Below are 11,948 nucleotides of genomic sequence, written 5' to 3' on the forward strand. Positions count from 1 at the left end.
CGCGTAAGCTACTGTGTTGCAAAGATGTACGGTAGCTCATCTCAACGTCTCAAGACAAGATAGAATTTCCCGAAATAAGCAAGCCCCAGAAATACGGGATGGTTAGCAACACAATCTAGCCACGATATGATAAACAGCAAAACAGGCCGCTAAACAGCTACACAGCTCTTCTCGTCTGACACACGCTAGAAAAGTCATTCACGTCCAGCCCCGTGATTTTCGCCTCCATGGCATGAATAAGCGGCTCGAGCAGCCTCCGCAAACAACACTCGTGCTTAAACACGGTCGCCGAACCATCGTAGCCCTCGTCCTGTTCCCTCCCGCGGGGCGCCGAGACAACCCTGCGATGCTTTTTATACTGATGTCGCGACATGGAGTGACTTGATCCATACCCCTCACTGGAACGCACTCGCTCCGGCGCCCTTACCGAATCCGCCTCGTACCCCTCGCACCAGTCTCTGCCCTCGTCAACCTCCGCCTGCGGCGAGTAGACAGCCGGCGACTGGAAGCTGCGCATGCGGTGCAGCGCCGTGCTGAGGGAGATGCTCGGCAGCGGCAGCGGCGCACCCGGCCCCGAACAAGGCGAGTGCAGCCCCGCGCGGCGCATCTCCTGCATCAGCGCGCCGAGCATCATCGACCGACAGTCGAATGTACATGCGCCGCCGCCCTGGCTCAGCCGCTGCACGACCAGCCCTGCTTCGGCTACCAGCTCGCCCAGGAGATCTCTCCTGCGTGACTCGATGGCATCTAGTACGTGTTAGTCGGAATCTACCATTTGCTGTGAGGAGGAGCCGCCAGACCGATGATTGCGGGATGGACAGGCGTGGCCCCCGGGGAGAGCGACCCCGTGCACTGCATAATGGCCACGCGCGTCGTGGAGCGGAAGCAGTCGGGCTGGCTGAAGACGGACGCGACGAGGATCCATTTGTACAGGTCCGGGCATATCTCTGTCGGGTGGGCGCGCTGCAGCCGCTCCAGCCATGCGTCGGCGACGAAGTGCACGGCGTCGTGGCACGCGAGGTCGTCGGTGATGGCGGCCACCTCGGCGAGCGCGTCGAGCGTCACGGCGCGCGGCACCTTGTTCGTCTGTCCGTGGATGATGCGCATGACGGTCTCGAAGGCCGCCGGGTCGAAGAGGGGCGCAAACTCCCAGTGGAGGAAGCCGTCGGCGTCGTGCGTCGATTCCTTGCAGTCCATTTGGTACATTGTCCTGGCGCGCGTTGATGCCATGGCGAGGTGCTTTTTGGACACCCTCAGGCGCAGCGTGGACGGCTTGCCGTCTTGCTCGGAGGCTGTATTCCGGTGGGTAGGTGAGCCGGCCGTCTGGATGAGTTGTGCGGGTTGCGGATGGGACGTACCTTGGTGGATTGGATGAGAGTAGGCGTCGAGAGTGCTTGCGTCTTCGGTCGCGACGTCGTCTTCGGTCGCGATGGTGGACGTGGCTTTTCCCGCGGCATCTTGATGGGTTAGGCTGAGCCGGGAGGGCGCTGCTGGGCTCGGGATGACGATGATGACTTCGCCGTCGGGATCGACGTTGACGACGGGAGAAGACGCGGTCATGGCCGACTCGTGGCTGATTGCTGGCCGACAGTCGAGAGTCTGGTCGAGTACAAGGCGTTGTCGCCGGCAATCTGCAAACATTGATGGAACCCCGCGTTGGGCCGATATGGCTTCCTACATGTACGCATTATGCATGGTGACGCGCTGCGGTTCGCTGCATTTCTTCAACATTGGCTGTTGTGTCCATGCTGTGTCTATGCCGGCACTTGTGGCACTTGTGTTGCGCAACATGCAAGTGGCTGGACGCGGTTTGATGCAAGCGAAGACGGACTGTACCAAAGTTGAACCTCGCAGCACAAGTATATAACAAGACAGATGTACGTCAAGAATACATTCGCTCACCAAGCCCAGCAGCAGCTTTGTATCCACCCCAGTCGAATGTGAGATTGCTCACGGCCAAGGCAACCTGGAAGCATCAATATGCTATAAAGGGACACCGGACGGCCGAGATGCCAATATAATGAAGGCTAGAATCAGATGTTATAGAAGACTCAAAACAAAGGCATAGACAAATAAATTCATTCCAAACGATAGCTAGCTATCCATACGCAACATCATGAAGAGAAGACTGCGTGAGTGACAAAAGACAGCGAGCCATGAAAGAAGTCAACGTGGGAGACGGCCACACCACGAGTACCATGTAGGCACGTATATCCGCGCCAGGACAGGACCCTGTCGACCAGATCGACCACGATTCACTACTTGTTACAATGACAGTGGCTGCTGTCTCCCGGACCACAGCTCCCCGGCGTCTTATCCCAGCGACAGTTATTCTTCCGATCCCGCACATCGCACGGCACCTCGACCAGCGTCAAGGGCAGACACGACTGCGCATCGAGCGTGTTAAACGTCAGCGCCGGCTCCAGGCTCGGACACGTCGGCCCAACGCCCTGGTTGCCCGCGCCCCCGAGGCAGTACTTGCCGCACGTCCACTTGGTGATGGTGAAGCGCCCGGCCGTCTTGTAGTCGGGCGTCTTGCCAATGTGCCCCCCGTTGGGCTTGGCGTCGAGGAAGTTGTTGGCCTCGGCGCCCGTGTTGGAGGCCCCGTGGATGTCGAGGATGGCGAAGCCCTCGCCCGGGTTGACGGCGCAGCCCCTGGTGCAGTTCTGGTCCTTGCAGAACCGGAACTTGCCCATGTGGTGCGTCGCGCTGTCCTGCCCGGCCGTGTAGGCCTTGACGCCGGGCCGGCTGTCGTAGCCGAGGTACTGCCCGTTTTCCATCTTGAAGAGGTAGCATTTTCCTGTGGGGGTGTTAGTCAAAGGGACTGACTTGATGGATGGCTGGATACTGCTGATGGAGATGAGTTTGGCTGTGGCATACCTGTGTCGACTCCTGAGCTGCAGGTTTCTGGGCTCTGACACCAGCCTTGGGTTCCGTTGTGAGGGTTTTTGCCATTCCCGTTTCCTTCATCTCCGTCACCTCCTCCTCCTCCTCCTCCGCCGCCGCCGTTATGACCTCCTCCTCCTCCACCGCCTCCGCCGTTATGACCTCCTCCTCCGCCACCACCACCGTTATGACCGCCGCCTCCCCCTCCACCGCCGCCGTTATTACCTCCGCCTCCTCCTCCTCCTCCTCCTCCGCCACTGCTGCCGCTCTTATCACCGGCTCCTCCTCCTCCTCCGCCGCCGCCGCCGCCGCCTCCGCCTCTAGTTAGTATCGCCTGTGGTTGGTCATGGCCGTCGTGGGAATGGTCGTGATTCCCTCCTTGACCCTGGCCCTCGTGACACATCTTGCCGTCATAACTCATCCCCGTCGGGCAGCAGTGATAGCCATGGGCATCCGAGCCAGCAACGTCGTGTCCCTCGCCACAGCATTGGAACTGCGTGGACTGGCTGCCCCCCAGATGCTGGCCAGGAGCACAGCAAGCAACATACTGCTTGTCGCGGCTAAACGTGAGGCCCTTGCCGCTGCCCTCGGCGCAGCCAAAGCTCTCCTCAAAGTCTGACCCCGGCCTCGTGTATTTGATTTTGCCGTGGTCAATATTGGCATTGGGGCCGACCTGAACGACCTCGACGGCCGCAACGAGCAGGCATTGGAATCCGGCAAATGCCAGACCAAGCTGCAGATACCTCATGGTGAGATGATCCTATCAGTGAGAATATGGAGTATTGTTAAACGAAGCACAAGGGCAAGGGTGAGTTCCTAGAACGCTTTGGGGGATATAAGGATCCGTTCAAGTGTGGAAATCGAAAGGCTGGCATGTCTTTTATATCCCTGGTTTATCCTCTTAACACAGAAATACGTGACGCATCAGGAATCGATATTATTCCAGGCGGTGCCCTTTTCAGAATGATGGCCGTTGCGCTTGAACTCGAAGCCAATCATATCCAGACATGGTACTCTACCGCTGCGGCTGCTGATTCTGAACCTTGACCCTCGACGCCTCTGCTGAGCCGTATAGCCAACGAGATTTGCATTACGCCCAATATTCTACTTACCGAGACATGGGTAGGCTGTAAATGGTAGCTGGCCCGGAAATGGGCGAGCTGAGAGCAGAGCAAACAACGACATGTCCAACGACGCGTCCATGCATTATAACAGCCGACAAGCATTCTCGGGCGTTTCCCTGGCCTCTTCTCAGCTAGCCACGCTCAGCCGGTGGACGGTGACAAATGGGACTCGAGTCCCGTGCATGCTTCAACGCAGCCGGGACCTCAGCTGGCTCTCGTCACTTTGGACAACTCCAGGGTCTTCCCCGCGATTTGGGAAGGATTACGAGCGTTTGTCGGAGCTACGTGGCCGCTGACAGGCCCGCCGTTTCAATGTCTCACCGTTTGCTGACGCTCGGCAGGCATGGGGATCCGGGGTGGGTTGCACCAGCTGTCCGAGAGAGCCGGACAACCACTTGCTTGTATGTATGCCGCGTATGTCAATGTAAACATGGCTCAAAAGGGAGTCCTCGCGCCGTGTTTGGGGACACTGGTCGCTCATTTCGGCCTAATGGCTGTGCCGAGTATAGAGGCAACCCCTTTGACTTGGCTGCAGGGCAAATTGTGGAATGTGAAGATTATTGGCGGATTCTTGTTGCCGGTAGTAGTTATATCGTATCACGAGCGGATGTGGCGTATATATTCTACGGGCGGGATTGCTGACGGCAACCTGAGACCTGCATCGGATTGCTCCCTCGGCAGGTTCAAGATATCTAGTCGTGTACTCCGTATATGTTGCCGTCTTAGTCCTTGGCCAAGTCAGGTCTGATGTACGTGCGGCAGGGCTTGCATCATAATACGGCTTGTGTGAGCTTTATCGTGAGAAAACTGCATAATGATAGGATATTTCTATCAAGCATGTATATGCCGTGAGGCATAGTCTATGTAATCCCTTACTTCCAAATCCCAGCCAAGGTTCGCATTCGTTCTTTGATGTTTAACCTCGGCACCACTGGCGGAAACATGACACCAATATGGCATTATTTGGTGTAGATTTGGCCCCAAAAATCGGCAAATAGGAGTCTATGCAAAGAGGGAAATTAAAGCTTAGTGCCTGTCTCGCCAGTACAATGCCTGCTACGGGAAATATTGATTCCTTTATTACCCTACGACTGGTGTAACGTTTCCATGTTTTATATCCGCAGGCCGGATGCCGGTAATAGTCGTCTGACACGAGACAAGCAAGAGTCTCTCACTAACCGAGGCATCTATTGCCCGCCTTGTGGGCAGGAGTAAGCAAAACATATCCCAGTGTCTCGCCCCCAAGTCTTCTCCCAACGGGGACTGACATACAGCATGACAGCATGCATTATGCGTCCTCGACCCCTACTACTTGCTTACTTGTGGCCAAATCGGGCGACACCACATGCTCACCCTCCCCGCAATTTCATTTCCGGCAAATAGCTCGTGTCCCTCGAAATAAATCCGCAGGTGCTCATAATTGCTGCGCTCACTGCAGCATAGGAGGGGGGAAGACCTTGTCCTATCCGCCCAACTAAATCCTCTCAAGTGTTCTCACGACAACCCCGTGCTTGGCGAGGCGGTTTTGTGTCAATGAAAAGTGTTGGGCCCCTGGTAGCCTGATATTGTAGAATTTCGCGAGGCTAAGCTGTGTCACAAAGCTTGCTTGTACTCGAGTTTGTCTCGCCATCCAAGTATAAAGTTCAAAACAAATGTATGTCAGCCTGGAAAAGGAAAACAGCAAGGCAATAATTGGCTGGTCTAAGTCACCTGGCTATCAGAGATGGCCAACAAGAAGTCTTGATGTCTTATGAGCCGATGATGGCTAGGACGATGCAAATATCATACCAGCTGTACGCATCCGCAGCCTCGCTCACTCATGGATCACATGTTGCCATGCTTCTCGATCCTGTCGCAGACGCTATATGTTGTATATACGCTATCCTGCGATCGGGTTTCGTCTGGGTTCCTTTAGATACGCGCAATCACCACCGGCTTCGTGCGGCGGGTAAGGAGAGTCGGCCGCAAGTCCTGCTATACCACAATGCAACGAGGACCCTGGCACAGGAGGTCATTTCAGGCATTGGTTTTACGTCAATACTGAACATTAATACCTGCAGGATTGCTTGTCTGAGTGAGACAGTGACAGCCGAGTCCTCCCAAGACGACATCAAAAGCAGCGATACTACGAGCAGTGAGCCTGCTGTGATGCTTTACACCGGCGGATTTACCGGTGTGTTAAAGGGCGTCGTCTTCACGCGTGGCAGTCACCTGAACCAGATATTTGGAAGCACTACTACTCTGAATCTTAAACTCGAGAATAAGCGCAACTTCACCAAAGGCCGCTTCAGTGCCACACTAGATCAGAGTCTACAGATCGGGCGACAAGGGTAGGTAGGCACTTGCCTGACGGAACGCTCTAAGGAATAGGGCGACTAGAGAAAGATGGCCAGGGACAATTCACGGCATCCGTGTAGAGCTCAACGACATCTCGAATGCAATTGTCATTGTCTCGAGCGGCAGAATTGTCAATGTCGCCGCTTCTTTGAGACCTGGCCAACTATCTGACATGCTGATTATCTTTGTTGTTTTTGGTCTTGCTTTCACCGGGGACAAGGTCGACTTTGCAAACTGGCACCGAAATAGCATTCCCCTTGGACAAGCTATGATGCCCGGTCTCATTGTACCAGTAGAGCAAATACTCGCTGCAGCAAACGGCAAGACAGATAGTATTGCTTTGAACCGACTGCCTATACACGACATGGCGAATTTGAAGGCTGTGAATGAATCTGTGCGCAGCTTGAGTTCCATGGAGCAATCTAAAGCCATCTTTGGCGCGAGATGCTCTCTACCCATATGTTTGGAATGTTGCCCGCAACGTGGAAGCCTAGTGTAGACTTTTTCCAGGTTGGGAACAGCTCGATTCTGGTGATCAAGCTCGAATTGTTGCCCCAAGTCCAATTTGGCATCACCATATCCATGCCTCAGCTCTTTCACGGGAGCACTCTGGGTAACATGGCTACTCTTCTGAAAAACTCCATGAGCGGTGTCGTTGACCTTGAAAACGGCATTACTGAAACGCAACTGCCTTGGTTATTTTTGCAACCCAGTATCCATCTGCTCTCACGACTCGTCCAAGAACCAAGAGTGGAAAATGTGCATTGCATAGCAATCCGACCCAACGCATAAGGAAGGCCGCGACATGTAGAAACAAAGAGTGACAAGATTACCGCATACAGCGGCCATCTCTCCCATGTAAGCTTGGGCCTCTCGGATGCCCAGTTTTCCGTCCTCGCTTCCCAAGCCGACATAATTGTACATAATGCCACTGACGTGTCTCTGTTGAAGACACATCAGTCCCTGCATCGTGCCAATGATGTTTGATGTGTACCTTGTGTCGGATGGTAATCCCATGTCGTTTGTTCTTGCATCATGCTTAACGGTGTCGGTGGCCAAGCTCACGCAGATGCAGAGCCACTTGGTGAATGCCCGGCATCATCGTCGGTCTTCCCGAGCTACTCGCCAGGGTACATGCCGAGAGCCACAATGCCTCCGAGCTTGACGTCATAAGTATGCTGACCAAGTACTCGCCCCTGCTGAGGGAATTGCCGCGTCCAAGATATCAGCATATTATAGGTGAGTGGAATTTTGTTGCCGTAGAAAATGTGGCAGGGACTTTGGTAGCATCGGCTGTCGAATCGGCCATAAAATCTCAAGCTGTCACGATGTCTGCTTTTCATCGTGATTCTTCACAGCAGTAACAGCTGCAAAAGAGTCTTGACCCTACTTTTATCAACTACTGCGGCGATAAGAGGCTTCCTCAGATTCTAGAGAGTATAGCTGGAGAACTAAAAAGAGGCTTCGACTTTTGTTAGACGTGCCTTGGGCCAGCAGCGTGCGCTAAAAGCCAATTTTTATTACGAGTCAAGTTTAAATATCAGCAAGTAAAAACGGTCCACGGCAACTGCAACTACTTGGTGAGTGCATATTTCCCCCAATATCTTAAGGTTTCTGAACCTCCCCTATTAGTTGTTTTTTTGGGTCAAGGTGGCGCCGGTCGCCCACGCAGCCCGAGTCAATAGCATGAAGCCAAGATACATGTAATAAGAGCATAATAACAGGAGCAATTGACTCACTCAGCTTGTAAGACCCACGCGCCAGACTTGGCTGCATTGCTACGTGTACTCTATCATGCTTATGCAGTATTATTTTATGCTACACTATATTTGAAACTGCACTTATTGCTGGCCCGCCCCATTCAAGTTATAATGTATTGGCTGACACGTAAGACATTGCATGATGAATAATGCGTCGTTTTAATAAATAACTTAATGCTAGCTCCGTTTACGATTCATGTTTATAGGGTTATATACACAAGAAAGTTGGCATTAACCACATAGCAGAATCCCGGTTTTACGACCATAAGAGTACCCTTTTGGTCGAGAATATATATTATAAAGACACAGTATACACATCTTTCGTACTGTATTGAGGCTGCTAGTAGCATGAAATAGCCGAATCATGAATGTATTTCCAGGTTATTAAAGGACGCCAAACCTGGACTCTACTGCACGACTGGCGCTATAGTCTATAATCTGTATTCAACGTTGACCAATGTCTTCGCAATAGCTAGTCGTGCCACCAATCTGCCCGGTCCACGCCTCATCTCTTTACCAAGGCTTCATGCATCCTGCCGAGTTACGAGTCAGGCGAGGCGTAGCTATGAGATAAGATGGAACTTGGCAACGACTGTTCAACATGACATGACATAGCATCAGGCTTAGCCTTTTTATTAGGCCACATTTGCCCTTCCTTTTTCTCTGGCTTTACATATATAAGTCGGCAGGTAGCACCCAAAAAAAAGCGTCAACTACCAAGGGAAACCGAACAAACAAACCTACTAGACACCATTTCAACCTACCAGACATTACACACAGTTGCCACTTTACTCTATTACCCTCCAATTTCTTATTCTTTCAAGCCATCACGCTACTACCATGCTCGCCCTGTCGTTATTGCTATGTGCCGCGGGGGTCAAGGCGATGCTCGGCTTTAAAATTGAGGCTATCAAGATCTCAGACAAGCAAGCTTTTTGTTCCGACAACTGTGCCTTTGAAGGTGCTTACTTTCTGAACGATGGGCGTGTGTGCGCCGTGAAGGAACTTGTTGTCCAACTAAACACCGCGGGCTTGGAAAGCCCTGAACCTTACAAATACACCTGTGCAGAAGCCGCATTGACCAAGGGCGACCGGTCGACGCGCCCGCGTAAGAACGGAGAAGAACCAAGGAAGTGCCTTCTTGAAGATATAGATGAATCGTCAGGGTTGCCTGGGGGGATCCAGTGCGCCCTTGATAGATTTGCTGGTGACGGGGTTGAACTTCGACTGGTAGAACAGTTGTCAGAGGTGAAAAAGCTGCTGGGATTGCCGGCAAGCCAAGAGGCACAAGGATGCAAAGAAGCCACCGACGGAGCCACACAGAACGAGCCTCGCGAAGTGTCGTTCTAGTGAGGGACCTGCGGCTATATCACACCAAAAACTGGGCGTGGCCACGCCACATATATTGATGTCAATGTTAGTACCCCCTATATAGCCATCCAACAAGCTTCTTGTACCCCTTGTAGCAAGGATACTAGCGTAAGCTTATGAAATACTATAAAAAAAATTTTTTTTTTACACTAGTACTTTTATTTTTATAAAATATCGCGTGATATAATAGTAAAAAGGCTATATACTTACACGGTATACCCCTGGATAGGAGGTAAGTAGTTGAATATTTTTAACTTGATAAAATTGACTTGATTTACTTGTACTATTAATCAACTTTTTTAACCCTTTTATAAGATATATAAGGTTCTTAGTTTCCAAGAGAAAAGTGAGAACAAGTTTCTATGATCTATTCAAAAAAAGAACAATTATGCCCAAGGTGTTCGACGGGTTATATGTTTAGTCCGTGTAAATTCAAGGTCCTTTATCGGCGATACCACCCCTTTGCTAGAGTTTATTGTTAGGTCCTGACCGTGTAGTAAAATAATCAGACAACCACCCTTAGTATCTTGATAGATAACAAATAGCACCCTTCATTGTAAGGTATCGTATACCAACTGCACTCGAGTGAAATTATATACTTCTCGGTTGTCGTGTCGCGAACCCAATCCCTGAGCTTCCTAAACTTATCGACAATTGCCTCTACATTAACCCCAGGTACGCCTAGCTTCTCCTTTGTATCCCTGGTATTTGCGTTAATATTCTCCAAGAGTTCTGGCGATAATGCCGCCTTCAGCTTCTCTAGCGCAGCGTCTATGACTTTATTGGCTCTTAACAGGGTGTCTTCTCTTCTCTTTTCAGGAACAGTAGCAGAAAGTACGGCGTACTCGCTGTAATCGAGGTAGTTGACGCACGGTCAAGAGCCGAGACCCCGTCTCTATAATCATGCTCATTCAGGATAGGCTGGCCGTCAAGGTCATCCAGGTTAATGTGTCGGCTCCTGAGGCATTCGTCAACACTAGTGTAGTTCTCTCCATTTCGTGGCATCTTGTAAAGGCGGCAAAAACAGCATGTCATTGTGCCAGTGTATTCCTCCGATGGGACCGGAGGCGGGAGGGAGCAGAGGCATGACACCAGGTTCAAAGCAGCCGGTAAAGTCGGTTGGGACCTTCTTAAATGGCCTGATGTCGCCCGCGACACGTTGCTGCTGAGGTGCCGGGGGAACAACACCCGCGAGGAAGTGAAGCCCCATGGCAAAATTCATGGCGAATATAGAAATAAGATCAGGCGATCCGGTCAATAGCAAGGCCAAGTGTAGAGCTTAAACAAGAGATGGGTTGAATATTCTAGCAGAGTATCCTCGGGCATGCACTCCTTTGTATGTTAGTCGTGCGGTTATACCCTCTTCGGAGCAGCAGAGCCCCGGGTCCTGAAAGCTGCTTCTAGAGTCGGAGGTATTATAGGCATGACACCAGGTGGTGTCATGGTGCCATGATGCATTACTCTGTAGATTGCAAATATAGCTATATATAGGTGGGTTATACTGGGATTTGGCTTGCTATAAAGTAAAACTACATGCGTAATCTCCTTGGTAGCGTGAAGGAAGGGCAAAGTACGGAGTTCTCCGTGGACGGCGCCACGCGAATACATATGTAGCGTTTTCCATCGACCTACCAATCTCGTTAATTCGTTAAAGGTGGCTGCAAGTAGGTGAAAAGACGACTAGGCGCTACACGATGCTGTATTTAGTCGGCATTCAGTCTCAGCGGCATTGGAGGTGTCCTGACAAGCACCGGCAGTGCTGTCCGGAATCGGTCGGCCTATGCTGGCATTTTGCAAACCACTCCATCAGGTAATCGGCGTGCGGTCAATAACCTACGATGGTAAGTTTGAAAACAGTGAAGGCGATGAACTACGCACCCAAAAGAGTTATCAAAGCTGTGATTTGTGACGTAGTTTAACATGTCTCCTAGCCAAAGTCTTTCACACTGCCTATTTGACGTCAAGACAGATCACCACTCGTTTAGTCTGATTGTATTAGACCTAAAAGTGTTTTCTCGGACAGCGATTGGGGAGTGAAACAGATATATGCGCATTTGTATACCAGTTCCTGCATCTCCGTACAAGGCAATGTAGTTTCTAAACGTCCGAATTGTGATTAACGTGAAGAAGACTGTGTTCAAAGGTGCTGACACGAAGGTCGAAGTGAGAAATAGGAGTGACAGAAGAGTAATTGACACTGGAGCATTTTGCTTTCAAGGCAAGTACTAATATCGAATTCTTCTCCATCCAACCTATAAAGTAACGTTGACAACTCGTGTCCCGCGTCCTGAATGCAATTCCAGTAGGCCTCATCCTGTAGTCCATTTATGACAAAATCTCGTTATTCACCATGGATGGCTCTATAGAGGCATGATTAGCATAGACTCAGGGCCATAACCAAAAGATTGGGCTGCTCACTCTTCCATCCCAGCACCAAAATGTACCCGTGTCCAGGGTGGCGATCAACTCA

The 11,948-nt window shown here is 51.4% G+C and overlaps 5 protein-coding genes across 5 annotated transcripts; 2 read left to right on the plus strand and 3 right to left on the minus strand.

Annotated features, from left to right (window-relative positions):
* Nucleotides 1–157: 157 nt before the first annotated feature.
* MAA_11050 (het-d) lies at nucleotides 158–1,560 on the minus strand (the record flags this gene model as incomplete). The annotated part of the gene is made up of 3 exons (XM_011413016.1): nucleotides 158–747; nucleotides 801–1,292; nucleotides 1,359–1,560. The coding sequence occupies 3 exons, from the start codon at nucleotides 1,558–1,560 to the stop codon at nucleotides 158–160; spliced, it is 1,284 nt and encodes a 427-aa protein (XP_011411318.1).
* Nucleotides 1,561–2,258: 698 nt separating this feature from the next.
* MAA_09480 (cysteine-rich secreted protein) lies at nucleotides 2,259–3,634 on the minus strand (the record flags this gene model as incomplete). The annotated part of the gene is made up of 2 exons (XM_007827478.1): nucleotides 2,259–2,800; nucleotides 2,881–3,634. 2 exons carry the CDS (start codon nucleotides 3,632–3,634, stop codon nucleotides 2,259–2,261), a joined length of 1,296 nt encoding a protein of 431 aa, XP_007825669.1.
* A 2,137-nt stretch (nucleotides 3,635–5,771) lies between these two features.
* MAA_09481 (polyketide synthase) lies at nucleotides 5,772–6,846 on the plus strand (the record flags this gene model as incomplete). Its single annotated transcript, XM_007827479.2, has 2 exons — nucleotides 5,772–6,340; nucleotides 6,381–6,846. 2 exons carry the CDS (start codon nucleotides 5,772–5,774, stop codon nucleotides 6,844–6,846), a joined length of 1,035 nt encoding a protein of 344 aa, XP_007825670.2.
* A 2,101-nt stretch (nucleotides 6,847–8,947) lies between these two features.
* On the plus strand, nucleotides 8,948–9,457 carry MAA_11051 (uncharacterized protein; the record flags this gene model as incomplete). Its single annotated transcript, XM_011413017.1, has 1 exon — nucleotides 8,948–9,457. The coding sequence occupies one exon, from the start codon at nucleotides 8,948–8,950 to the stop codon at nucleotides 9,455–9,457; it is 510 nt and encodes a 169-aa protein (XP_011411319.1).
* A 997-nt stretch (nucleotides 9,458–10,454) lies between these two features.
* Nucleotides 10,455–10,700, minus strand: MAA_11052 (Chromo domain-like protein; the record flags this gene model as incomplete). Its single annotated transcript, XM_011413018.1, has 1 exon — nucleotides 10,455–10,700. One exon carries the CDS (start codon nucleotides 10,698–10,700, stop codon nucleotides 10,455–10,457), a length of 246 nt encoding a protein of 81 aa, XP_011411320.1.
* Nucleotides 10,701–11,948: the final 1,248 nt, after the last annotated feature.

Source organism: Metarhizium robertsii (assembly GCF_000187425.2).
Source record: "Metarhizium robertsii ARSEF 23 chromosome Unknown MAA_Scf_4, whole genome shotgun sequence".
NCBI lineage: Eukaryota > Fungi > Ascomycota > Sordariomycetes > Hypocreales > Clavicipitaceae > Metarhizium > Metarhizium robertsii.